General features: G+C 44.0%; 3 protein-coding genes and 2 long non-coding RNA genes across 6 annotated transcripts; 3 read left to right on the top strand and 2 right to left on the bottom strand.

The window, feature by feature from the left end:
• Nucleotides 1-1,739: 1,739 nt before the first annotated feature.
• LOC113584667 lies at nucleotides 1,740-3,122 on the top strand. The gene is made up of 2 exons (XR_003411425.2): nucleotides 1,740-1,927; nucleotides 2,831-3,122. It is a non-coding gene; the product is annotated as an uncharacterized LOC113584667 (long non-coding RNA).
• A 7,959-nt stretch (nucleotides 3,123-11,081) lies between these two features.
• Nucleotides 11,082-16,227, top strand: nipsnap2 (nipsnap homolog 2). Its single transcript, XM_035527937.1, has 10 exons — nucleotides 11,082-11,195; nucleotides 11,858-11,997; nucleotides 12,096-12,141; nucleotides 12,697-12,791; nucleotides 13,537-13,607; nucleotides 13,992-14,132; nucleotides 14,400-14,431; nucleotides 14,682-14,776; nucleotides 14,868-14,951; nucleotides 15,058-16,227. The coding sequence occupies exons 1-10, from the start codon at nucleotides 11,116-11,118 to the stop codon at nucleotides 15,120-15,122; spliced, it is 849 nt and encodes a 282-aa protein (XP_035383830.1). The 5' UTR covers nucleotides 11,082-11,115; the 3' UTR covers nucleotides 15,123-16,227.
• On the bottom strand, nucleotides 16,220-18,246 carry psph (phosphoserine phosphatase). 2 transcript variants are annotated; one of them, XM_027021695.2, is made up of 6 exons: nucleotides 18,141-18,246; nucleotides 17,553-17,703; nucleotides 17,336-17,470; nucleotides 17,084-17,229; nucleotides 16,850-16,998; nucleotides 16,220-16,693 (listed from the first exon to the last, which is right to left on the bottom strand). In XM_027021695.2, exons 2-6 carry the CDS (start codon nucleotides 17,690-17,692, stop codon nucleotides 16,583-16,585), a joined length of 681 nt encoding a protein of 226 aa, XP_026877496.1. In that variant the 5' UTR covers nucleotides 17,693-17,703; nucleotides 18,141-18,246; the 3' UTR covers nucleotides 16,220-16,582. The 2 variants fall into 2 exon arrangements, with proteins under 2 accessions (XP_026877496.1, XP_026877495.1); XM_027021694.2 differs by having other exon boundaries at nucleotides 17,916-18,238.
• An 8-nt stretch (nucleotides 18,247-18,254) lies between these two features.
• Nucleotides 18,255-20,608, top strand: LOC113584650. The gene is made up of 3 exons (XR_003411423.2): nucleotides 18,255-18,324; nucleotides 19,786-19,795; nucleotides 20,540-20,608. It is a non-coding gene; the product is annotated as an uncharacterized LOC113584650 (long non-coding RNA).
• Nucleotides 20,540-27,516, bottom strand: phkg1a (phosphorylase kinase, gamma 1a (muscle)). The gene is made up of 10 exons (XM_027021693.2): nucleotides 27,203-27,516; nucleotides 26,149-26,270; nucleotides 25,067-25,245; nucleotides 24,813-24,867; nucleotides 24,640-24,705; nucleotides 24,388-24,551; nucleotides 23,930-24,020; nucleotides 22,386-22,539; nucleotides 21,281-21,406; nucleotides 20,540-20,812 (listed from the first exon to the last, which is right to left on the bottom strand). The coding sequence occupies exons 2-10, from the start codon at nucleotides 26,229-26,231 to the stop codon at nucleotides 20,546-20,548; spliced, it is 1,185 nt and encodes a 394-aa protein (XP_026877494.2). The 5' UTR covers nucleotides 26,232-26,270; nucleotides 27,203-27,516; the 3' UTR covers nucleotides 20,540-20,545.
• Between the last annotated feature and the right edge of the window lie 14 nt (nucleotides 27,517-27,530).

Below are 27,530 nucleotides of genomic sequence, written 5' to 3'. Positions count from 1 at the left end.
TTTCAAACAATCTGAATGGGAAATATGTCCACCAACTTTAGTGGTACAACCAAAGCCAAAACCTGAATTTGGTAGAGGTTACTTCAGTGTAGAGAGTGAATTATCTGAATTTGTCATAAATTACTTTAGTAGAGAGAGGACTATCTTCAAACGCTATGAGCTCAACTTTTGAACAAACTGTTCCAATCTTATGTTCTCAAACTCTTGCCAGTTGTTCTACCTCTAAATAATGTTGTTCTTGTCCAGCTAGCAGTGAGACGAATTCTCACTCCTCATGGAGCTCTCAGTACTGAATACCTCAGTCTCCATCCAGCTCCATCTGCTTCCCAGAGTGGCCTTAAGGCTACGTGTACAGAGGGATCCTGCTTCCTTAAATACTCAATAATGAAGGCTGTCAAACATGATTTGATTTCTTAAATTTATTTTGTGTTTAGTTGTTATCAGTGTGTGTAACTAGAATTGGTTCAAATATATGCGACAACGCAGTTATATTTTCTAAAGATTTACAATGGTGGTGAAAGATGTTCAGTTTTAATTCATATGGGAGGGAGATTACAAGAATATATTGTTCCTTTCTTTAGCAAAGACAAGCATGGAGACTATTCTCTGTCCTGTCTCCCAGGTGGTGGAATGAACTTCCACTAGCTGTACGGACAGCAGAGTCCCTTGCAGTCTTCAAACGCAGACTGAAGACCTGTCTGTTTGTGGAATATTTAAATGACAACTCAGCCTGCTTCCATATTGACTGACTACATTAGTACTGATTGTAGGGTATTGTTTATTACACTCTTGTTGTTTAACTCTAGTACTTATTGTTTATTACACTTATCATTGTTTGAGAGACCGTATGTATTTTGTACTTCTAGGTATCAGCAGTGATCCCTGTATTTCTACAGTATTCTAGATCATTGGTATATTGGACTCTAATCTACTGTACTGTACTAGGATGTATTCTATGAATAAATGACAAAGCACTTTTGCAAGTCGCTCTGGATAAGAGCGTCTGCTAAATGCCATAAATGTAAATGTAATTTTTTAATTATTCTTCTTCACATTGTGAAACAGCCATTATACTGACACCTAGTGGCCTGGATGTTTCAGATATTAGTGTCTGTTGTGGGTCAGAGGAGGCTGGGCCCACCTTTGAGTCTTGGTTGCTCTCAAGGTTTCTTCCTCGCGCTCTAGGGAGTTTTCCCTTGCCACTGCCGCCCTTGGCTTGCTCACTGGGGCCTTGGACTCAGACATGTGTAAAGCTGCTTTATGACAACAGCTATTGTGAAAGGCACTATATTAATACATTTGCATTTGACTTTGACTTTAGATATTCTGTACTGATATATACAGATATTCTGTATATTCTGTAAGTCTGTCTTAAACAAGACCTGCTCTGTGGAGCATAAACTGGTTCATTTGAGGACTACAGTCTGATTCTTCATCTCAAGTTAGCTGCACTTATTAAAAAAATTAAAAACAATAAGTAATCACTTTCATAAATATCATTTGCTACTTTTTGGTGGTAAAAATGACTCCTTACTCCTTTAAGCCTAATTTGTTGAGAATGTTTTCCTGTTCTTTGGAATAAGGCTTCACGTTTTGCGTCGTGTTTCTCTCCTGCTCTATAGCACAAGGCCCTTAGTCTCCTGTTGGTTCCCAGTGGAACTCACTGTGCAGTATCATTATATTATCTGAACATTTTCCACCCACCACCAAGGGGAGGGAGCCTGACATGTAAGATTAAAACCTTTCTGAGGGCACCATTACCACAGCTACGTAGCATCACTGTACAGACAATATGGAGCTCTGATCAGCAAGGCATGAGTGTTCAGTGGATGGACTCCATCTGTACGTTACGCCTATGTCAGGAATCTGCTAGTTGGCAAAGACCAGCGGGTCTTCAAGTGCAGCCTCAAGATGCCACTCAAAGCAAGTGAGTACAGAATCCACGCTTGTGTCCCGCCAAGGAACGGACTGAGGTCTAGATGACTTAAGAGCATTCTCACTACATTACTCCATGTATGAGAACGTTTCTGTATTGATCTCTTTTTCTGAATAAACAAGTCTTGGAGAACAGGGGCATTTTAACAGGATGACCTCAGCCTTCCCGAGATCAGTAGAGTCTGTTTGACAACAGTAACCTGTGACAGATGTGTGAGCTACAGAACGTCTGAAACTCAACGAGGGAGGAATTACAGGGCTGTGCAGAGTAAGGGCTCTGACTGGATGTGTAAACACATCTGACATCCCTCATTGTGATGTATTGTGGTTCAGGAAATCTGTGCCATGTCAAGATACCGAGAGTGGATGCTATGTTCGGCATGCTAGCACTTCCTAGCGCCTGGTCTGATCTGAGCTTGTTACAGGCGGTGCGGCCAGCGCCCAAATGTGAAGTTTCCTTTCAGGTCACTGATGATGACACCTGTGATTATTTAGGGCTCCTAAATATCCAGATAATAAAAATATAAAAAATTAAATGCCAGTGAAGGATCAGCATGTGCATGTTTCGACCAATCAGAGGTGAGCAATGAGATGCTCGCTGTTTCAGCCAGTCAGGGGTAAGTAAGGAGATGCTCGCTGCTTTAGCCAATCAGAGGCTACTAGGCTGTCCTGTGACAGCAGTGTCCGACTCCCAACAGGCAGCAGGGTGTGTTTATGTACTGCGTAATAAGTCCATGCTGTATTAAACTATGAAGGTGATGTGTACAGTGACCATACGTAGCCTTGCTTAGAAAAGGCCACAATTGCCCTTTTTTGACTTTCCTGTTCCTGTAGTTGTGTGACAGAACGCTGTGTTCTCTTGCCCCCCCCCTTATCACATCCTGCTGTCTGTGAGTGAGAGGGTTGGCTCACAGCGCCTGTCCATCCCCTGGATGTCCTCTGGACGTGGGATTCCTTCTCCAGCCTGTCGGTGGCCCAAACACTAAGGGCTCAAAGATGCCAGTGAGGACCTCATTCTCATGGCTGCTGCTCGAAGGCCTCGAGGATGTGGTTTCTTTAATGGGACAGAGTTTGAGGGGCCCATAATACCAGCTATTCCTGGACCCGACCTGTGGATTCAACCTGTGACCCATGTACTCAATCTGAAACTGCTTAAGAAGTTCTCAAATAAAATCTATTTTACAGTGGCACATTCTTCAGTCACTGTGGTATGGCAGTGCAGATCTACTAGGCCATGTTCCTTAGGTTAGCCACTGGACCTTTAAAAGTGAAGACAGTATCAGCAATCATTCCATTATTTGTACGTTATGTTACAAACACAGACACTATGAACGTGTCGCAAGTCTTGCACATGCCAGTTATCAGGAAGATAACTGCTATTTAGTTTTTCATGTCTCATGTAACCTTTTGTTCATTAGTTCTAATCAGCGTTAACTTCCTTTAAATCCTCAGAGACATCTGCTACACACAGAACTCACTGTGAGAACAGAAGGACCCACATCTAGTAAAGCAGGTTGGAGAAATCTGTAAAAAAAAAAAAAACAAAAAAAAAAAAAAAAAAAAACCCTGCAGTCTCTGCACAGAACAATATGAGTGAAATCATAACAGTTCCCTCTCAGATTGGTGAAGAAACACACAACTCTTTATATCCAGCACCAAATATATCATCAGTGTTAATGAGAGCCAAATGACTCTGAGAACTGCAGCTCATTAAGCTGGGCACTACACAGCCAGAGCAGCGCAGCGTAGCCTCCAACATGCCAGCGTAGCCTCCATCATGCCTTCTAATGTGGCACACAATGGGCAGAGTTTGGATGATAAGCTCTGAACAGCTAGCGAGGGTAGAAGTCATTCGCTTTAGGCTTTGCAGAAATCACAGAAATGATCACGTGAGGAAATGTCTCTGGACAACCAATGCTGCGTTCCTGTCTGAAAGACGCATGACAGTCCCTCAGTAATCCAGAGTCTGGGTCATTTTCCCACATCCCCGGCCCTGTTTTGTTAAGAGCCGATAATGGCCATCAAGAGCAGGGCATGCCAAGGAAAACAGCAGAGAGATCAAACACGCAGCACCCAGCTGCCAAAGGGACGAAGGTCCACGCAGAACACACGAGAGGACAGAGACCTTTAAAAACAGCCTGCAGCTCACGCTGACAGAGATGGCCGCCCTGTTTGTTTCCTGCTGCTGACTGCTGAGGACACACATGAGGACAGACATTACCCTGCTGACTACAGAGGAGACACATGAGGACAGATGTTACCCTGCTGACTATTGAGGAGACACGTGTGGAGAGATGTTACCCAGATGACTACTGAGGACACAGGTGAGGACAGACATTACCCTGCTGAATACTGAGGAGACACATGAGGTCAGACGTTACTCTGCTGACTATTGAGGAGACACGTGAGGACAGACGTTACCCAGCTGACTACTGAGGAGACACGTGAGGACAAACGTTACCCTGCTGACTACTGAGGAGACACGTGAGGACAGACGTTACCCTGCTGACTATTGAGGAGACACGTGTGGAGAGATGTTACCCAGATGACTACTGAGGACACAGGTGAGGACAAACATTACCCTGCTGAATACTGAGGAGACACATGAGGTCAGACGTTACTCTGCTGACTACTGAGGAGACACGTGAAGACAGAACTACCTCTCCTCCACGCCGCAGAAGGAACAGGCCGTGCTGGAATGAAACTAATTTGATCACATTCAGGTTCTAGTGAAATGTGAGAAACTTCTGCCTAAAAACTGCTCAACTCTTCAGTCTCAATAGGTGCCTTGTTGCTTCAATTTGGACTGAAATGACAAAAATGAGATATTCTGAGAAGACTTTGGGATGCACTGCAGAAGGACTGGCTCATTATGTTGGTGATAAAGCCAGTGCATTTAGAGAACAGACTCTACAGGTCCTGTGAGCCAACCTTAACACATGGGACCACACGAGACACATTCCCAGTTGCTTATGATGATGGTCATGGAAACATGAATTCCAAACTCTGGTTAAGAAAAATTAATTAGATACATCAATCTGCAAAATTAGGTTCATAAGTAATAATCTGACAAAAGCTGACCCCTAGTCATATTACTTGCAGTCAGTTAAGTATGTAGGCCTGGTACTTATCAGACTTGGCAGATTAGTCCCTGATACATTTTCTTGGTGCAGTATGTCATTATTTTTAATTTTTCAGTATAAAATAAGGAAGGTTTATCACTGGAGGGCTGGAGGCAAACCCCTGTAGCAGGGTCTGAGAGGGACTGGATGTCATCCTGACAGCTGCTTGTAATGCTGGTCGCTTGTACTGACATTAAACAAGGCCACACATGTGACGTTCCCTTCTGTTTATCTACCACAAGGCTTGTTTGTGTAATGGGAGGTTAACCATCGCATGTGGTTTGACCTTGTCTCTCAGACACCACACAGGTGGGATATTACTGCCCTGCTACCTGCTAGACACCTGCTAGACAGAAATCCTGTACTATTAGTACCATATTATTCCCACTCACATAAACAGCTAATGAGACAGATGTAAAAGCAAAGCAGAAAGGCCATTAAAGCAACTCAACAGGAAAAGGATGAATCACTGCAGTCTGGCAAAACTATTTCCAGGTGGAAATGAAATATCTGTTGTTGAAGAAAACTTTGGCGACACACTTGTCTGCTCTGACAGAACCGCAGAGTGATGCTGTGTCTGCAGGAACACCGGTATGTTTACGTCCCCTTTAGGTCAGCAGGTGTGCACACATCACCATCAGGATGCAGAAAGCCTTCCTTTCACTAGCACCTCGGTTCTGCTCAGCCCTCCGGGAGAGCCAGTCGCTGGCAGGGGCCGAGCTCAGACGTTCAGGAATTCCATTTTTCTCTGTGGGGGAATGGATCAGATGGGATTAGGTCTGGTGCTGCCGTGTTTTCCCAGAAGAACCTTGCCAAGGAAAGCTCAGAGCTGAGGCATCCACGCAGCCCAATCAGGGATACTTCCTCCCGTCTGCGGAATTAACAGCTGACCGAGACAGATTCCAATACTCAAAGGAAAAATGTTTGCGTGAAAACACTCAGCACTCTCAGTGTGCCTGAGTTCATGGATGATGTAGTCTGACTGGAGGGAGGCCGGGTCTCTCTCGTCTGTGCCAGTGGAGATCAGCAGTCTGTCTGTCTGTCTGGACAACATTCACACTTCAACAGATATTACAGACAGGTATCTGCACCAACAGAGGTTATAGGTGCCCCGGAGAAATGTCTCAACCCTGGGGATCAATACATTCCTACTATTCAAATGCATCCCCTGTATGAAAATGCAACAAAAATATCTATAGGATTATTGAAAAAAAAACTTGATAATACCAATCTAAGCATTTTTGCTAAAGTTATTCATCTATTTTACACAAACATTAGGGGCATGCATATTCTGCTAATGTAAGTGAAAACATTTCCATATTTGCTTCACAAAAGAATCTCTTGGTAAGAAGTCATGTGATGCCTTCAACTGTAATTTATGTTTTGGGATTAAAATAAATCCCATAGAGTCTTGCTGAATTCCAATAGTAGCTAGAATTCCCAGAGTGGCTAGAATTGCTCCATCTTCTGATCAGACTCTTCTCTGTCCTGCACATGACACATTACTCTCTCTCTCTCTCTCTCTTATTTTCTCCACTCTTTTATCTCCACTGATTCATTGCCCTCATCATTGACCTGTTATCCATCACCACTGACCTATGAGGTAAAGGCAGAGATGCAGACGTACTGGATTACCAGTAAACCCAGCAGGATGAAGCACCTGGCCAGTCTCGCCATGTGATCTGGGTCCTAAGCTCACCAGTGGTGATTATGTGATAAATCTTGGTGACAGAACAGAAGGGCAACCGTGATGTTGTCCTACACACGTCTTCACAAACAGGAATTTTAGTGCATTGTAAGATGGTGATTTGTAGCATGGGGTCTGTGTTACGTTACTTCTTTACACATAATTGGTTCTCTTAGACACACCAGTATTCCCAGTATTATCAGTATTCCCAGTATTACTAGTATTTTCAGGACGTTCTCCATTCAGAAGTGTTTACATCATATTTTGACCAACAAGGCTGTCCAGTGCTTTGATGTGATTCTCTATTACTATGAATTGAGTAATACACACAGCAACAGCCACTTACAAATTAAATCACTGTTTTCTGAAATTCTGCAGTTTCATCTAACTGAACCCGTCTGAACTGAATATGGAAACCACTTTACATACACCTCTACTGAAAGTACGTCTACCACGTTTGTCACTACAAAACACACACACAGCACTGCACATGTAAGACACGTCTTATCCAGGCCATCCGCTTATCCCCTGTTCCAATAAGAGTTTTCTACTCATAGCAACCAAACCTCAGATCGTAAATGAAAATAAACGGTCTGTGTGAGGTAGCGAACAGTGGCGCACTCTGCAGTAACCTACAATGACCACAAGGAGGCAGATGTGAGTTAGTGTTTGATATGCACGTTTCTGGCATGCTAATCAATTCCGTTGCTTATACTGAGCATTGAAGGTCATGCTGTCAAATTAACAACGTATCTGAAGAAGTTTCCGTTTCGAACCACTTAGGAAGTTATTTATTAACCGCCCCCGCCAATTAAATTAGTACATGAAAATCCAAGCCTGGAACGTCCCACTGTGGTAATTACTTAATGCGCGTGATGAACCGTTTGTATGTTACACCGGCGCACAGACAAGCAGAGAGGCGCAATCGTACATCCCATTATTGAATGACCTTTACTGTCAATAAAAAATACTTCAGGAAAGAATGCAACATGTTCTTTAACGGAGCGGATCGACATGCCCAGCTGTGTTGCGCGCGCCTCCCGTGCCAGCGCCTAGAATAAAGCCTCCACCTCCACGCGCCAAGAATTACAAACGGCTGGAATGCCTGCACTGAACAAGCCTTTCTCGCGCCTTTCCTCGCGGAGAGACCATAAAAGGCCGAGAAGGACCGTTTCAGAGACGCACGCGGCGGGTCTTCAGTGGTAATGCAACAGATGGCTGTAGAGGATCATTCACGCATGTACGCGGAGTGTTAGCACGCAGACTCCACAGTAAACACCACACATGGAGATACCTGCAATCGCTACGTGCTTCTCAAGGGGTGCGGCTCGATTTTGAGATATTGGTGGAAGACGTGGAGATCGGTCTCTATGAAGCATTGTTCGTGTTAGCACTTGACTTAAACAGTGTTCGCTAGAAGTAGTAAGAAGTAAGTTGTTTTTTCTCGGTGTAGAAAATAAAAACATGAATTCTGCAGCACTGAGCGCGATGCTCGAGCGTAAGGGTCCTGGGCGTAGTCCATGTAGACGGCATGATTATGTCTCAACTGATCTGAGCTGCTTCGCTCTCGGTAGCGTTAAGTTCCTTGGCTCACACCGTGGAGAAATTCCTTTATTTCCATCACTTTTTAGGTAATCGACCTTAATGTATAAATCTGTATTTTATACTAAGCTACTATTTCTCCTGTCGTGTCCTACCAAGGTGTTTTATGGTAACTATAGACTGCACACAGTTCACAAGACACACCATTACACAACACTAGTGAGCGCTTGGTGGATTCTTATTGGTCTGCTGTCCCGTTTTACTGAGACGATAGCGCCCCCTGTGTGCGGATGGTTTAATTTTCAGAAATATTTGCAGGGAGATGTTTCACCCTACAAGGGATATTTAAATGAGCCACAGGTTATTCTACAACACACAAGAAGCAGGAGCAGTTTTTCAAATTTGAAGAATCAACGTTCTCATTAGGTGGGTGTAAAGTGTATACACTTATACAGCACTAGTGCCGTGGGTGTAAACAACATACATTAATAATTTGGTAGTAGGACATTTCAGTCCTGGACTGTGTTGACGGACAGATTGTGTGGCAGTAGGACTCCATCTAAGTTAGAAACCTCAAAAAGTTTTTACGCACATCCCACAGAGACTCTGATATCTCTGGAGAAGAGGCGAAGCCTTCTGTTTTGACCATGCTGTCATCAGACAAATCCCAGTGCTGCTGATGGTTTTGGTTTCATGGTCTTGCTATGTCAGAGACAGTGAAACTACCTCCACCTGGGGCTGAAATAGGCGGGGCCACACTGCTGTTGTCTATGGAGAAGCTTGGACGGATGCCTTCCTGTCTGCTGAAGGCTGTACTCGCACATTCGCTGTTTTCAGGGACAAACAAAATGGCAGGATCTGGGGAAATACACTGGAATAAAAGATGACACACACACACTGAACTACCTGACACACACACTGAACTAACTGACACACTGAACTTGCTGACACACACACTGAACTAACTGAGGAGCTGGAGGGGACAGACTTGATTTCATTTGCATATTGTCACACTCCCCATAAGCCCTAATGTTGACCCCTCATATGCCTTGGACTCTTATTTCCCAGCATTCCCCTGTGAACAGGTCATCAATCACCCACCCCGATCCACCAATTGCAGCCATCTTCCCATCCCACTCTCTCCGATTCCTAACTGTACTCTCCTCTTCTCATTTCCTATATAGTCTGTTTGCCTCTGTGTTCTTTGTGAAGTGTTTGTTTAATCTATTCATGCTGTGTTTACCTTGTGTTCTTTGTGAAGTGTTTGTCTAGTCTATGCATGCTGAGTGTTTGCCTGTGTTCTTTGTGAAGTGTTTGTCTAGTCTATGCATTCTGAGTGTTTGCCTGTGTACTTTAAGAAGTGTTTGTCTAGGCTATGCATGCTGAGTGTTTGTTTACCTGTTTGTTTATCTGTGTCTTGATTTCACATTAGTGTTTCTATCCATAACTGGTTTGTTTGATCTCTTGGACTGCCCTGAATGTACTGGTTCTCTGCACTCTTGTTCGACCCTTACCTGGTTACCGACAGCAACCCTGGAACGTCCCACTGTGAATAAACCTAACGTGTTGTAGCATCTATCAGTTGTATTGCACATATTGTTTTTAGTAAAGGAATTTACATTTACATTTATGGCACTTAGCAGAGATTCTTATCCAGAGTGACTTAGTCTTCTACTCAGAAACATGTCCTTAGTACAAATGGCTTAGAGTCCAAGAACAGCTAAGTCACTGCCAGAACAAAGTGTGTTATATAATGCTAGTTATTGTTATTCTCATTAAGTATTTATTTCTGATTTATTAACATTTTAACTCTTCTGTTTGGATTATTGGGAGTGCACCCATTCACACTCCCCAAGCCTCTGACAGATGTTTAGTAGTGTCTCTCTATTATTTAGTTATCAAAACAAAAGCAAAATAAATAAATAGCTACCAAATGTTATTAACAATTGTTTTCTATATATTGGAAATTATTGTGATTTTTTATCAGCCACCATAGTATTACAAAGTGTCTTGAAGCATGTTTGGTTTTAATCTGCCCAAAGTGATTTGACAGTGTCTCAGTATTTATTGGATTTTGCTTGCTCGTTTCTCTAAAGTGACACAGTAAATTCCTGCGTAAGGTTAGCGGGTCGCGGTCCAGCAGCGGTGGGCAGGGTCGTCGTGTTCATTTAGTGTGTGCATCAACCCTGACAATGCAGAGCAGTGGTGTGTAATGACATGACGTTTGGCACCAAGTTACCGCACAGCAAAGCCTGATGAAAAAAACTAATGCATTCACTGTACCAGGCTGAACCGATGCAATGTAAAAATATTCCCTGGACGCAAATAAAATGGACATTCATAATTCCTAAATTCTATAATTTCCTATTACATAAATTATGTGAGTTACTCACTAATCCACATGAGGGCACTGTCGGCTCTCTTTACATAGCAAAAACCTCTAGTAATAATAATAATAATAATAATAATAATAATAATAATAATAATAATAATAATAATAGCTACCATAAATCCCATTAACAAAACAAAGAATTATTATTATTATTTGTTTTGTTCCTAATTTGAATGAATTTTATGTTAGTTTTGCGTCTGTCAGATAGTATTAAAAGAAGTTGATTCTAGTGGAATCAGATTAACGTTCAAATCTTAAATTATTCTTCTTTTTACGTTTTAATCTTCTTCCTAGTTCAATGCAAAACTATTTTCTTATTTTCATTTTGTTGTGGATTCTATCCTGGTGCTGCCCTCTATTGCCCTCTACTGGCTCCTACTGCCCTCTACTGGCCGAAGTGCGCTTGACTCCCTCGCAGTTATTCCTGGCAGTGGAAAATGGCGTCTGGGGTCCTTCTCCGCCTTAGCGGCCTTGCTCGGGCTGACATGTTGACAGGACTTGCTGCCACTTTCATCAGGTCTGAACATTTTATCTGCTGTTATCTTTTTGTGATCGTAGGGGCAGGGCTTTCTTACAGCTAAGCGTTTACACCCCAATGCACAGGTGTTTCAAATGTCTAGCTCGGTTTAAAGGGTAAGTAAATATCTCACTGGTTATTGAAGATACTGAAGCCCAGCGCAGCTCACGGAAAGCATTTAAATGATTACAGTCTCCACCAGACTCGACTGGCCGAAGTCCTTCAGATTTGAATATCTCCATTATATCTGTGTCTTGATATTACCACTGATATTAAGATTCGTGATGTCTACGAGGTGTGAGATCACGTCTCATTTCTGCGAGCATCTTGTGCGCGTTATTGTGCTCCATTACTGATAAATGATATTAATGAATTAATAATATTAGTTAACGGATGATCTTAATTTATTGTGCACGGTTCTAAACTGCGTGTCATGGCTGTTTATCGCACACGCCGTAATCACGCCGCAGCAGTGCGCGTCCACCGGTTCTATTCACATCACTTCAGAGAAACAGGCTGTGCACTGTTCGGAATGCCAGCTTGAGTTTATTTTTCGCAGTTCTATCTTTGATTTGGTCACACTTTAAACAGTACATAAATGAACGTTTGGGTTAGTTACAGTTTTATTTCTAAAGTGTAATATATGTAACGTTCTGTTTCAGGAGCTTTTCAGCGTCTAGTAACAGGAACGGAGAGGACAGCTGGTTTAAATCTCTGTTTGTGCGTAAAGTTGACCCAAGAAAGGATGCCCATTCTCATCTACTTGCCAAGAAAGAGGAGAGTAACCTTTATAAGATCCAGTGTAAGTCACAGTAGCGGCGGTTCTCGGTTCTCTCTCGCACGTTCTCATTTTGTTTAGTGTTCAAGTTGTTAATAACTACAGTTCTCCTTTTATTTCAGTTCATAATGTGAAACCCGAGTGTTTGGATGCTTACAACAAACTCTGGTAAGAATCCACTTATTTACCATTTACATGTTAAGTGTTTTTAGCGATTAACAGTGCACACGCGTCCGTCTTCTCCTGCCCTGTGGGGATTCAGACCTTACCAACATTACGAGATTTCTTCACAGTGATGGGATTTTTAAAAAACGTTATAGAATAGTGTTCATTCGCCACAGGGAGACTTTACTCTAGACTATAAGCTTGGGCGGGCATGACTGGGTGTGGCTGAGCATAGCTGGGTGTGGTTAAGCATGGTTTGGCGTGGCTGGGTGTGGGTGGGCGTGGCTGGGTATGGTTAAGCTTGGGTGGGCGTGGCTGGGCGTAAAGTAACGGGAAAAAGCTGCTGAACACATCAGCTCACTGGCACCACACACGGTGTGTAGTTCTCATTCCCTAAAGACACTCGCACACTGAACATGGAGCCGCTCTTGAAGGGTGGTTATGCTGTTATGTAGTCACCATGCTCTCATACAACTCAGGTTAAAGGAAATAAATAACTACCATTTATCCAGAGACGCACAGCTGAAGGTGTTGATCAGATCTCTGAATCTTCTGCAGTGAGGATGTGCTTCCTTCTATCCACACCAATGAGTACTACCCATGTGAGCTGGTGGGAACATGGAACACCTGGTATGGGGAGCAGGACCAGGCTGGTAGGCCCTCTCCCAGTACACCACCTCATTCCCCCAGTACACCACCTCATTCCCCAAGTACACCACCTCACTCCCCCAGGACACCACCTCATTCTCCCAGTACACCACCTCACTCCCCCAGTACACCACCTCATTCTCCCAGTACACCACCTCATTCCCCCAGTACACCACCTCATTCTCCCAGTACACCACCTCATTCTCCCAGTACACCACCTCACTCCCCCAGTACACCACCTCATTCTCCCAGTACACCACCTCACTCCCCCAGTACACCACCTCATTCTCCCAGTACACCACCTCATTCTCCCAGTACACCACCTCATTCCCCCAGTACACCACCTCATTCCCCCAGTACACCACCTCACTCCCCCAGTACACCACCTCATTCTCCCAGTACACCACCTCATTCTCCCAGTACACCACCTCATTCTCCCAGTACACCACCTCATTCTCCCAGTACACCACCTCATTCCCCCAGTACACCACCTCACTCCCCCAGTACACCACCTCACTCTCCAAGTCGACACATGTCCTTTTCCTCTTGCTCTGTGGGGATTCAGACCTTGGCACATTATCATATTATTACATGATTTCTGCACAGTGATGTTTCCTGAGTGTGATCTTTAAACCTATTGTAGAATAGTGTTCATATTCAGCAGAGAGACTTGCTGAACATTATAGATCAGTGTTCAGGGAGAGAGACCTGCCGAACTGCATTGTAACCAGCATTTGCATCTGTGTTCAGTGCACCTGTGGCGGTACAGAGGTGGGTACCCTGCCCTGACCGAAGTCATGAACAAGCTGAAAAATAATAAGGTATGAGACACCTTGTTTACTTGTGCTCTGCATGTTTCATATGTGCATGTGGAAGCCCAGTGCTGAGATCTGAAATCTAAGCAAAGTGTTCAGTCTGAACCAACTGCTAATATGCTGTGTTCTTACCAGCATAACAGTTACGATGTTGCTGTGTAATGCGGTGAAACCTAAAGTGAACCCTAATCAGTTATCCATTACAGGTAAATGATCTGTGTTAACTTATAAGTTTAGTCCTTATAAGTTTAGTAACTTTCCAAATTGACTTCCTGCAGGTGAGTTACACTGTAACATCACAGTGCGTGTAGAGGTGAGTTACGCTGTAACAGCATGGTGCGTGTGCAGGTGAGTCATGCTGTAACACCACAGTGTGTGTGCCCCATGCAGGAGTTTCTGGAGTACAGGAAGGAGCGTGGGAGGATGTTGTTGTCGCGCCGTAATCAGCTGCTCCTGGAGTTCAGCTTCTGGAACGAGCCTGTTCCTCGAGAGGGACCAAACATCTACGAGCTCAGGTCCTACCAGCTAAGAGTGAGCACACAGTACTTTACACACTTCCCCTCAGTACTGAAGGCAGCTGATCCATAACTGAATAACAGCTCATTTTGTTAATTTGAAGATGGATGTTCAAGATGCATGAATATCAAAGAGAACGTTGTTTAAAATAAAGTACCGAGTGTGTGACCTTGTCTAGCTGTAATGTCCTGAGCGTGTTTCGTGTTTGCATTTGAACACTTAGGATGCTGTATTTTTGTCATGCACTGTTGCCTGATTTAAATGTGATCTCTGTCTCTGCAGCCAGGGACCATGATTGAGTGGGGAAATTACTGGTACGTCGGCCTTCATATAATTAATGACCCTTATTTTTGTTGTTATATAATGATCGTATGTCCTTTATTTTACTTTGTGAAATTGCTGAAATTACAGGAACCAATCACAAACATTGTCAAAGACTTTTGTGCATGTGGGCAAATATCTGTGGTCCTTTTCACAGTTCTGGTGTCATATCACTGATGTGGTTATTATGGGCTGTCCAGTTCTGGTGTCGTATCACTGACGTGGTTATTATGGGCCGTCCAGGGCTCGTGCTATTTCCTATCGGCAGCAGAACCGTGAGGCCGTTGGCGGGTTCTTCTCTCAGATAGGACACCTCTATATGGTCCATCACCTGTGGGGTAAAGGAAGTGTTCTGTGCACACACTGCATGTGTCCTGTCCTCCAGGGAGCTGGAGACTGGACACATGGATTATGTTCCATTTCTTGCAGCTTATAAAAACCTACAGCTGCGCGAGGACACCAGGAACGCTGTCTGGCAGCATGAAGGGTGGAACGAAGTCGTCTACTACACAGGTAAACCCCCCCCCCCCCCCCCGCCGCCACACTCAACACTACACCATGTAGTAACTTCGCTTCATGTAAAGAAAACTGCTCACTGAACCTGTTTTCCTTGTCCAAGTGCCTCTTATTCAGCACATGGACTCCAGGATTATGATTCCAATGAAAACATCACCACTGCAGTAACTTTCGACGGTCCCACACACTGAAGGACAGGGGCCTCTGATGTCTCTCTGCTGTTTTAATGTTCTCATGACTCATCCATTAAAAAAAATCTGTTTTCTGACCATAAAACCACCTTCAAAACCAGGAAACCAAAAAAAAAACAGGTACTCTAGTGATGCGTTTATGTGATGTTGGAAGCCTCACTGGTCAGCATATATAAACATCCCTGACAATCATCACATGCTCTCCAGCACAAATGTGTTTAGCAAATCAGAACAAACCACTGCCGTGTTCCAGTATAGTTCACAGCGGGTCTTGTTCAATCAGACCAGCAGGTAGGAAATGGCAGTTATTGGAGCCATTGACCTTTAACAAGGACACAGGAGCAGGGAAGATGAACCTTCTGCCCTCACTCAGCATGCCTGTCTAGAAGATTCCTTCATTTCTGCATTTATCAGACATAGGCAACACTGAGAAATTAAACATGAACTACACCATGGTTCAGACTCTGAAGACGTTAACACAGGGAACAGCGGCGTGGAAAAGGTGTGGTGGTACCAAATTTGTTCATGCACTTACACACCAGTGCCCACAAATGTCTTTGACTTTGTAGTCCTGAATGTACCTGATGTTACCAGTAGGTTGTTCATTTCTCATTTATTTGTTGTAAATATCCACATTTGTAATGTGACTGGAACATGTTCAGACATATTTCAAATAGTTTTGTGTATTGCTCTACTGTTTACTTAAGTTATGAAAAATTACTTCAGATGATTCTAGATCTATGACTCTGTGTAAAACAAACCTGGCTGATAAACCATTTCATGACCATTTTAACAGGACATTTTTCAGGTTTGATACTGTTGCACACACGAGTGCTGTTCACGTTCGTATGACTTTAATAACCTGAGCTTTGTTTTGTTCTCCCTCAGATGCCCTCTGCTCCATACTGGTTATGCACATGTACTGTTTCTTTATAACATCTCAGTTCAGTTGCATTTGTTTGATTAGCACAGCACAAACTGTACACCAAGATCTGCAAGTGAAGCTGTATAATAAGCCATGTGTTCCACACTGTACATGAGTGTGACATGCTACAAAGACGCATTAAACCTGAATAACTCAATAGATATTTTAATATTTCTACAGTGGGTATGAAAAGCAAAGTGTCAGAGATACCCAAATTGCAAATATTTGATAAAATAGCCTTATAATTGTTTTTAAAAAACCTTTTAATAACTTTAACAAAGATTAGAGCCATATCATTAATGTTAAACCAGAAAGCCACAGATAATGAGTGTGTGGCTTCAGTTCTCTCACATTAGTTACTTTGATCAGTTATTGAATAGCATCCCATCATGTGTGTAAACACTACTTGGATGTCATATGACAATCCTTTAATGCAGTTTGAAAAATGTACAACAAAAATTAGCCCAAAGTGAAACATTTTCCAGGAGTGCACATTCACAAACCACCATGTTCTAAATCTTCTCAAGCTCTTTAAGCAGTTCCCCAAAACTTGTGACGTACCACGAGGAGTTTTCCTTCACTTGCTGCCGGACCACATTGCCACCGAAGCCAATGAAAGCGCTCTGAAAGGAGACGACAATCAAATTAACCTAAAAAAACACCAGACTGTCCCCTCACTCGATGGTATTACAGAACTACTGCTCTGGGATCTTCAGCCAAAAAATACTGATAGTTTCTCCATGCTGGGTGCAGGGCAGCAGAACGGCATATGCACTCACAGCAGGGGGACAGGCCTCGAGGTCAGTGGCACCATCACCAATCATCACAATTTTTTTGAAGCCATACTTCTCCTTCAGCAGATGCATCACTCTGCCTTTGCCTCCAGACTCCACTGTAGGTTGTGTTTCATCAAACCCTGCATACTCTCCTGAGGGCAGGACAAAGCAACATCAGGCACAAACACCTGGCCAACCGCGATGCCAAGCTGGCAAGGCCCTCGCGCACGCTCTTACCGTTGAAGTAAAACTTGAGGCGATTAGCGTACACGTGATCCAGAGGAATGCAGAGCTGTGTGGCCACGTGCTCCACGATACAGCGGAATCCTCCGGAAATGAGGAAGACTTCCACGCCGCGCTGATGCAACCTTTCCACAAGCTCCCTGGAAACAAACGTTTGTGGTCAACACGCTTTCCTTCTGAAATGCACGTGGTGAGCATAGCTGGGTTCCTGGATCAAAGCAGTCATAGAGGTCAACATCAACTTACTTAACTCCCGGAGTCAGCTGAGGAGGGTGGTCCGTTATCAGTTTGTTTACCTGCTCCCTGGAGCACTTTATTATCGACAGGCGCTCTGTCAGGGCCGTCTTAAAGTTCACAGATCCTCCCATGGCCTTGCGAGTCCTGCGAACAACAGACATCACCGCCAGACGAGATCACGGCCGGATCAGTGTCTGATGAAAATGAAGTGGTAAGGAATACTCACATTTCTGTGACAGCATCACCAACGCCGCAGAATTTGGCGAGCTCGTCGATACCTTCCTCCCTGATCACCGTGCTGTCAACATCAAAGCAAACCGCGTCTGCAGAGCGAAACACCGCCCTTGTCTCCGCCGACGTCGGCATTCCGCGCAGTCCTGCGAAGCGTGTTAAAGAAGAGCAGGAAGAGCACGGGTGAAATCAGACACCGAGATAAATGTATCAGAGGCATTAGGTGGTAAATTCAGTGTAAACCAGTCAAGCCGGTTTCCTAAATACCAAGTTACAAGAAAGTAAACAAAGGTCTCGCGACAGGCTCGGACCAACCCAGTCATTCGTCTACCACGGAACACGAGCTATGAAATGTCACCTGCTCCACGAGTCATCGCGCACACAGACCGTCTGTAGCGTTTTGCTGTCGGTTAAAGAGACTTGTGCGGCTGTTAACCTGCAGCCCTATCCTCGAGAAGCGCTCGCGCCACAGGCCCGGTCATTGAGTCACCCTCACGAGGGCAAGAGCAGACCGGTTTTCAGTACGGTTCTAGCTCTGAACAAGCCACGCTAACCCTACAGCGGGAAGACCCCGCAGACTGACCGGTGTAACAGCAACGCTCGCCTTCCGCGCGCCTCTATAGTAGAGTCACAGCGAGAAGAGGTAACAGCCCGGGGTAGTAGAGTCACAGCGAGAAGAGGTAACAGCCCGACCGGGGTAGTCGTCACTGCGATCACGGGGTTATCCGGTCTGACGTCTCGTGAGGTGGAGCGTCCGGAAGTTGGAGGTCCGTAGGAAGCTCGTGGATTAACGAAAGTTCTCGGTTGTCTTAGTTCTGTATGTGTCTGTTTGTATTTGTACGTTGCCGGTTGTCATGGTTGTGCCGTTTCTGATGATAGTAGAATAATTTGGATAGGTAACATTGCTTGGAGGTGTGGATGGTGATGAATTTAGGATTTATACTATTAAATAGTCAAAGTACACACACACACACACACACACACACAGTATACAGTGCCTCGCCAAAAAAAAAGTCACCACATGCATTTAACTAAGCAAATAGGTAAGAGCCTGACATTGGATAATTACTGCATGGGTGATTGTTTCAGCTGGCAACAAGTTATTTAACCCTAACTGATGCAGTAAGTAGCTTCTCATTTGTTAAACAACCATGACACATCCTGTGGTCATGGAAAAGATGTTAATCTGTTTCAGAAGGGTCGAATTATTGGCATGCATCAAGCAGACAAAACATCTAAGGAGATTGCTGAAACTACTAAAATTGGGTTAAGAATGCATTATTAAAAAGTGGAAGGACAGTGGGGAAACATCTTCGAGGTAGGAATGTGGTTGGAAAGAAATCTTGAATGATCATGATCGGCGATCACTTAAACGTGGTGAAATCAAATCGTAGAAAAATAACAGTAGAACTCAGGGATATGTTTAACAGTGAAAGTAAGAGCATTTCCACACGCACAATGCAAAGGCAACTCAAGCTGTGTAGCCTTAAGAAAACCACTTGTCAGTAAGGCTAACCGGCAAAAACGGCTTCAATTTGCTAGGGAGCATAAAGATTGGACTCTGGAGCAATGGAGGGTGGTCATGATGAGTCCAAATTTACCCTGTTCCAGAGTGATGGGCGCATCAGGGCGCATGCCTAGTGCCTACCGTACAAGCCTGTGGGGGCAGTGCTATGATCTGGGGTTGCTGCAGTTGGTCAGGTCTAGGTTCAGCAATGTTATGTGCCCAAAGAATGAGGTCAGCTGACTACTACCTGAATATACTGAATGATCAGGTTATTCCATCAATTAATTTTTTCTTCCCTGATGGTACGGGCATATTCCAAAATGACTAATGCCAAGATTCATCAGGCTCAAATTGTGAAAGAGTGGTTCAGAGAGCATGAGACATCATTTTCACACATGGATTAGCCACCACAGAGTCCAGATCTGAACCCCATTGAGAATCTTTGGGATGTCCTGGAGAAGACTGTGCAGTGGTCCAAATCTCTCATTATCAATACAAGATCTTGGGGAAAGAGTAATGCAACTCTGGACAAAAATAAATGTTTTGACATTGCAGAAGCTTGTGGAAATGATGCAACAGTGAATGCGTGCTGTAAATCAAAGCTAAAGGCAATCCAATAAAATATTAATGTGTGACCTTTTTTTTGGCCAGGCAGTGTATCTTGCTAGTACTTAGTTCATCCCCCTTCTGCCTTCAGAACTGCTTTAATTCTTCATTGCAGATTCAACAAGGTATTGGAAACGTTCCTCAGAGGTTTCAGTCCACGTTGACATGACATCACAGAGTACCTGCAGATTTATTAGCCATGATGTGAATCTCCTGTTCCTCCACCAACTCACAAGGGAGATCTGGTGACTGTGGGGGTCATTTGAGTCCAATGAACACCTCATCATGATCCAGTTTGAGTATATATAATGTGTGTGTGTGTGTATACACACACACACACACACACGTGTGCACACAGAAAAAGAAAGTGTTAGAACTTTCAAATCTATGAAGGAAACACTTGCTGTAGAAACATGTTAATTTAAATTTGGAAATACATTTTAATTTAAATAAAGCCAATCATACAGCAACCAAATATCTGTAACTGAAATATCAAAAAAAAGTCCACAAAATTGCAAATGTAAATGGAATTATTGATTGAATTTTAATTTTATTTTTGAGTTCAAACTTGCATGTTTGAGTGGAATATTTCAGTTCAAGGTTAGGGTTACATTGCCATATTGCACATTATTTTAACTTGGTACTGATATGCTTCCATAAGAACTAAGGTCTCTCTCTTTACTTTGAAATTAATTACAATAAAATTATTGCACATTAAAAATAAATTATAAAAAAAAGAGGTTTTAATGAAGGACTTTAACATACCTACACATGCTATTATAGAAGGGGCAGCTGGCTCCACTACAGTGTCTAGTAAATGCCTGGCTCTCTCTCTCTCTCTCTCTCTCTCTCCCTCCCTCCCTCCCTAGCGTCCTCTACCACGTCCTCTGCGACCCATCGTCAGCCTCAGCGGCGAGTGAGAGTAGAATGGCCTTTGGGCTATTCTCGAACAGTGCAGCTCTGTTCTGCGTCTGGCCCTTCTTCACCCAGTGGCCGTAGATCTTGAAGGCGCAGGCGTCGATCAGCTTGCGGATGGGCTTCACTGCATATGGGTCACTCTTCACTACCTCCTTGGTGACAGGCTTCGCCCGCCGATAGTTGCAGTAAATGCGCATTGCAGCGACAACCGTCACACAGAGCACCTGGGAACCAGTTACTGAAGCTGAAAATCACTCACACACGGACAGATGAGTCTGTTCAGGCAAAAGAACCCCAACATCCTGACTGAAGTTCCCTTCTCTCACACAGTGAATATTCTCTTATCATGGTGGGCAATATTACAGTTTCTTTACCACTGAATGTTTATAAGTGTTGCAGCCAAAAAAACTAGCTGGAAACTATGAATTTTCAACCTTTGAACATGTCTGGCATGGTGCCCCCTGTAGGGTGAGGAAGGTATAGCAGGGACAATGTGCATTCTGCTACCTACCCTTCAGTCATAAACGCTTTGTTTATTTATTTGGTCTGTGTGTACCACAGTGCAGACAGAGTCGTGTGTTTTAATGCACTGTGCAAAATAAATAAACTAGTTCAAATAATGAAGGATGTGGTGTTTGCCCTGGGAGCTGGGGCGTGGTGTTTGGGGTTTATGTGAGTGGACTGCGCCGCACCTTGAACCTCTTGTATGGGCTGAAGTGGCGAACTTCAGCGATGACGTACTGCTGGAAGAACGGATGGTTCAGTGCCTCGACTGCAGTACAGCGATGCTCAGGATTCACCACTAGCATCCTGGAGATCTGAACACAAGAGAAACGGCTTTCACCTGCTTCAAAGAAAACTAGTGAATAAGGTAAATTCTGTGAATGGCCAGTAAAAGTCCATGTTTCCTGTCCAGGTCGTGTGTCTGTACCGGGTCCAGGTCATATATCTGTGCCTGGTCCAGGTCGTGCGTCTGTACCGGGTCCAGGTCGTGCGTCTGTACCGGGTCGTGCATCTGTGCTGGGTCCAGGTCGTGTGTCTGTACCGGCTCGTGCGGCTGTGCCGGGTCCAGGGCGTGTGTCCGTGCCGGGTCCAGGTTGTGCGGCGTACCTGGTCGTGCATCTGCGCCGGGTCCAGGTCGTGTGTCGTACCTGGTCGTGCGTCTGTACCGGGTCCAGGTCGTGCGTCGTACCTGGTCGTGCGTCTGTGCCGGGTCCAGGTCGTGTGTCATACCTGGTCGTGTGTCTGTGCCTGGTCCAGGTCGTGCGTCTGTGCCGGGTCCAGGTCATGCGGCGTACCTGGTTGTGCATCTGAGCCGGGTCCAGGTCATGTGTCATACCTGGTCATGCGCCGTACCGGGTCCAGGTCGTATGTCTGTACTGGGTCCAGGTCGTGTGTCGTACCTGGTCGTGCGTCTGTACCAGGTCCAGGTCGTATGTCTGTACTGGGTCCAGGTCGTGTGTCGTACCTGGTCGTGCGTCTGTACCAGGTCCAGGTCGTGTGGCATACCTGGTCGTGCGTCTGTGCCGGGTCCAGGTCGTGTGGTGTACCTGGTCGTGCGTCTGTGCCGGGTCCAGATCCTGTGTCGTACCTGGTCGTGCGTCTGTGCCGGGTCCAGGTCCTGTGTCGTACCTGGTCGTGCATCATACCTGGTTGTGCATCTGGGCCAGGTCCAGGTCGTGTGTCATACCTGGTCGTGCGTCTGTACCGGGTCCAGGTCGTGTGTCTGTACCGGGTCCAGGTCGTGTGTCTGTACCGGGTCCAGGTCGTGTGTCTGTACCGGGTTGTGTGTCGTACCAGGTCTTTGACGGTGTCGGAGCGGTCATCCCACTCTGGGGACATGAACTGGTAGTTCCCAGCCAGGATCATGCGAAGCATGAGCATTTGTTTTCTGTGCCAGAAGGGAGGAGATCCAGCCAGCAGGGTGTACATGATGACGCCTGCACTCCAGCTGTGGGCCAGCACATCACTTCACACTCACCCACGTACCCAGGCAGCGTCTGTTTGCCAGTCCCTACAGCTTCTCAACATCACACTCTCACAGATGCATGTGAAAGTCTGGGAACCTTTGGCCAAATTAAACATCCTAACACACAGTTACTCTCCTTCATAACAAAAAGTCTACATCAATGTGGCTTGTACAAAAGTTTGGACACCAAAGCAGTACAAGGGGTCAGAGGTCAGGATCAATGTCTCTGAACTTCACAATTGTAAGTTCAGCTGAATCATATTCATGCTTTATAAGTTCTCTGACTCTTCAGACCTTGTGCCAACACTCAGAAGCAGTGGGGCCAAAGTGTTTGGGCCCCACAGTCCCCTGACCTGAGAGACCTCAAACATCACATGCATGCACAATGACCCCAGAATACCTCAGAACTTAGAGACCTTCTGCAAAGAAGACTTTGGGAAATCCAACTACAAGAACAGGAGGACTTATCTGGCTACAAAAGACTTTTGCAAGCTGTGATTTCTGTCACATTTGACTCTGTAAAGTACCCAAACATTTGCACATGCCACATCAAAAACTTATGTTACTGAAATAATAAAATGATTGTTCTTTTATGATTTTGTTTCATATTCTAGTTTGTGTATGATAGCATTACTAAAGTAGCCTGTAATCTCAGTGTAATGGCCTCTGTAGGTTTACCATGGTCTATTCATCCAGCGAGATACTTTTATAATTTAATAACTCCACTAAGGGCATCTGAGGACAAGAAGCCGATTATTCTGGTTTAATCCTGTACTGAGCACAAAGTGATACATAAAATATACTCATCAGTTTAGGGGAGGGCAAATTACATCTTTTTTTAAAAAAGGGAAAATGTCCTCTGAGATACAAATGGTGTCAAACTTCAATTTACACAAAGACTGAATAATTAATATTTTGGATATAATGGTGGTAATTTCAAAGATTGGAGGGACAATTACGCCATCCCTCTGAAACCTGAATAAAAAGTGGACTGTGTGTGTGTAAACCAGTCATTCTTTGGAAAGCCTCAAACGCAGGTTATCTTTAACCTGCACTAAAGAACAGGAGCAGATGTTCTCATCTACTAACTCAAGTCTGTGTCTTTATTTCTTATTGGATTTAAAATTACAATACCAACCAAGAGAGGGATTTACGAACCACAGGACGAAGGAGACTAACTGTCTGTTAGGATCTGAGGTGTTTGATGTCTAATCAGATACAGTAGTAAACAGTGTTTAAACAGTGTTTACTACTTCTCAATAAAATAAATGGTATCCTTTAGCCAAGCCAATGTTCACCTACAGTTCTATGTCCTTTCTAACATGACATGATAACAGTAAGAGTTCTAGGGGACGAAGTGGGGACGGCTTACATGTCCACCGCTGGTCCGTATCCTGAATGATGAGGGTCCATAGAACATTCAATGATCTCTGGGGCCAGATAACCTGGGGTTCCACATACCTCTGCAGAGCAAACAAACAAATAAAGGCTTTAACACAAAGAAGGGACTCTGTTATAAAATACTGCAACTTATTGTTGTTCTCAAACTATTACTTTTATTCACTTTTCTTTTTCCTATGACAGCTAATGATTAAATAAATGATTACTCAATATACAGATGAGGACTTTTTTTCAAATCATCAGGCTTAGAACCTCAGAAACCCTTCTACACACCAAACGGTCAGTTACTGTCCTGCAAGTTTCTCTTGGCTGCAATGGTTCACACTTGAGCAGGTCTTTCTGCAACACTGCTCTGTAGTGTTCAGTTCTTAAAGCACAGGGAAAGAAAAATCCAGCAGAACAGGTTATAACGGAACAAAGGCGGTTTACCATGCAGTTTCTGTCCTGGTGCAATCTGGATTGCAAAGCCAAAATCAGTTAGTTTGATGTTCATGTTGTCGTCTAAGAGGATGTTCTCTGGCTTCAGGTCTCGGTGGAGAATGTTCTGGGAGTGGAGATACCGGACCACTTCCAGAAGAGCACGCATAATCTTCCTGCAAAGGGAACACCAGCGGCAGACGTGAACATACAGGACATCCATCACGATGCCGACGGCTTTGAGCTGATACATATGCATCTCACCTGGTCTCCTTCTCACTTAGCGTAACCTTCTCAGTGAGGTAATCAAAAAGCTCTCCTTTCTTCATCCTGTCACGAGAATAAAATCTAATTTTTCTGTTCTTGTGTATTATGACAATATTCTATAGCATGAAAGGTGATACATTTCCATCCTGTTTGACAGATAATTTACTCACAGGTCAAAGACCAAGAAGAAGAAGGCCTTGGTTTCATAGGAATCCTTCAGCTGGACTGCAGAAACCAGGAGCACATGAGCCATAAAGCAGACGTGAACAATGACAAAGTTAAGACACAAATTTCTGTAAACTTGTAAAAGTCAGAGCTGTGTGAAGACTGGGACATCTTTATGATACAAACACAAAGCTCAAATGAATGGTGCAGACTTAAACACACTACTGAACACACTACTGAACACTGAAACATCACTCACTGATGTTTTCTTGTCCACACACTTTCTTGAGGATATCGATCTCCTTCAAGGTTGCGTTCCTGACCTCTTCTATTTCTTGACTGGTCATTTTGTCGGACGGGGTTATGTCTATGATCTTGACTGCATACTCCTGGGTCGTGCGTTTATTCACACAGCGGCGGACCACGCTGCTCACCCCCCTGCACAGCACAGTAGAACGTAAACCTCACACACTCAGCAGTCCCCAATGTGTAGAAGATATACAACACTGTCAGATTATCATGTGATAAACAGCCTCTCCATAATTCTCATGTTTTCACAATTAAAACCCCTTAGGAGAGGACAGCATGTAAATCACACATCAAATGGGAATAATTAACCCAGTCACATAATTCTCAGCACAAACAAAAAAAATCTATGAGATAATGACTTTCACCTCCACGGGCAAAAGTACACGTGAGCGTTGAAGGGTTTGAGAGAGGAAGGTATCCACAGGGCTCTGGGCCAAATATAGTCAACATGACATTATTATTACTCGTATCGCCCGTCATCACCAAATATAAACTGTCAATGTCAGCGTCACTCATAAGGAACCCGAGAGGTGGGACGTAGTAAATGGAGAATGGAGACATGTTCCCCTGTCCCAGTCCACTGGAGATACCCACTGTGATGAGATTACATAATCTTATTATGTAACCCCAGTGTTGGCTAATTACAGGGCAGGGATGCCATGTGTCACATTAAACATCCACAAGAAATTATGATAGGGCATGGAATTAAACACTCAATAATAATATTTGATTTTTTTTCAAATAAATTTGAGTTAAGAGCATAGACTGTATATACAAGTATATATACACTGTCTGTCTGTGTGTGTGTGTGTGTGTGTGTGTGTGTGTGTGTGTGTGTGTGTGTGTGTGTGTGTTTCAAGTTTGGTTTATTCGTCACATACATAGTCATACACAGTATAACTCGCAGTGAAATGGTGTGTATATATAGTTACGAATAATCAAATCTAGGCAGTGTAGTCTCCTATGCACCTGTCCTTTTGTCCTTATATTTACTGTTAAAAGTGCATTTTTTGTTAAACACATCAGCAGTACCTTCCAAGAACCTCTTTTGGATCATATTTGTCATAGAAGTCCTGAGCTGCTGCCCAGTCAGGAATCTCGTCTTCTTTTGCCATGGCTACTTCACAGATTACCTGAGGAACGTGGGTTACAACCTTGGTGGAAACCAGACACAACAGTGTGTTTGTTCATCATTTCCTCTCAATGACACTGATCGATTGATTGGTTACACCTAAGCAGACGTTTTCCTATAGACATAAGAGTTGCTTCACACTTTTTTTTTTTTATATTCCATCAGTACTGCTCCAACCTCAGCACATATCATTTTACAAACCCATAATTATTTATAACAAACCAAATCTCACCGTACAATTTTACTCTCAGAGTTTGTCTTGGATTTGATCTGTCATTCAGTTTTCTTGCACGGTTACACTGGGAGCATGTAGGGTTAGATAGAGCGCTAGTGTGCCCCCATGTGGACAGTTTGTGCATCGCCTGCCACTATAGGTTTGGGCTAGCCATGTAATAAACACAACCCGTTGTCTTCCGCGAAAATATTGTGAACTCTTAAATTTGATCAGTTCAGTTTTGCATTGATTCTTTATCTGTAAGATAAAGTAAGATTCCCTATAAGAGAATTTTGTAGACTGCAGGATTGTCAAACGTGTGCCAAGATGAACCGAGTACACGAAGAAATTACATCGAAAGCATCGTGGATCGAAAAATAAAATGTAGGTTGCAAAGTAGAGAAATACAGCTACACCACCACACATTGTAGATTACACCTGATTAGCGGTTAACATTCAAAAGTGATGGCAGAAGCTGTCTGCATGGCCGAACGGCCATTTAACAGTTTGCTGTACTCGGCGTAACCGTGGAGCTTGTAGGCCGTATAAACCGGTTCATTTTTTTTTTATTTGCCGGTTGTCGGTTTAGACTTCGATATTGCGGCGTTCGCCCCTACGTGATGTCAACTTACACTGGCGAACTCCGCTAAACCAGCTAGCAATATTAATACAATACTATTATTCATGGTTCACAGACCCAAAGGTATAACGGTACGTTTCTATAAGAAAACAGCACAAACCTTTGAAGCATCTCTAGCTCTGCGTGCAAGTCAGTCCATGAGCTGAGGACCTGAGCTTACCGAAACCCCGGACACACACCACAGGACGGAGAATGTCAGGACCCAAAAATAAAAGCTCCTTTAGAGATCCAGAAGGTTATTACCGCTCCAACAAACCACCGAGATCCAGCCGGATCCAGAAGCTCACTGTAATTAGGACACCACTGACCAGTTCTTTATGTGCTTCAGTCGTATTCATTTTGTTCGGAAAAACACGACATTGAAATGTTGTTACAATTCATTCGATGAATTTAACTCATTACTATATGTCACAGTTAACTATAGATCA

This window comes from Electrophorus electricus, chromosome 7, assembly GCF_013358815.1.
Source record: "Electrophorus electricus isolate fEleEle1 chromosome 7, fEleEle1.pri, whole genome shotgun sequence".
Classification (NCBI taxonomy): domain Eukaryota; kingdom Metazoa; phylum Chordata; class Actinopteri; order Gymnotiformes; family Gymnotidae; genus Electrophorus; species Electrophorus electricus.
The sequence above is the reverse complement of the archived record's forward strand: the minus strand, read 5'-3'. Positions and strand labels throughout refer to the sequence as shown.

Coding starts and splice junctions, on each gene's coding strand:
- phkg1a (XM_027021693.2), bottom strand. CDS start 26,231: ATGGCAAAAGAAGACGAGATTCCTGACTGGGCAGCAGCTCAGGACTTC. Junction 24,706..24,812: donor TTCTTCTTGGTCTTTGACCT/GTGAGTAAATTA, acceptor TTCTCGTGACAG/GATGAAGAAAGGAGAGCTTT. Junction 22,540..23,929: donor TACGGACCAGCGGTGGACAT/GTAAGCCGTCCC, acceptor GCTGGCCCACAG/CTGGAGTGCAGGCGTCATCA.
- nipsnap2 (XM_035527937.1), top strand. CDS start 11,116: ATGGCGTCTGGGGTCCTTCTCCGCCTTAGCGGCCTTGCTCGGGCTGAC. Junction 14,432..14,681: donor ATTGAGTGGGGAAATTACTG/GTACGTCGGCCT, acceptor TGGGCCGTCCAG/GGCTCGTGCTATTTCCTATC. Junction 14,777..14,867: donor TATGGTCCATCACCTGTGGG/GTAAAGGAAGTG, acceptor CATTTCTTGCAG/CTTATAAAAACCTACAGCTG.
- psph (XM_027021694.2), bottom strand. Junction 17,471..17,552: donor GGTGATGCTGTCACAGAAAT/GTGAGTATTCCT, acceptor TGTTGTTCGCAG/GACTCGCAAGGCCATGGGAG. Junction 16,999..17,083: donor CCTCAAGTTTTACTTCAACG/GTAAGAGCGTGC, acceptor TCCTGCCCTCAG/GAGAGTATGCAGGGTTTGAT.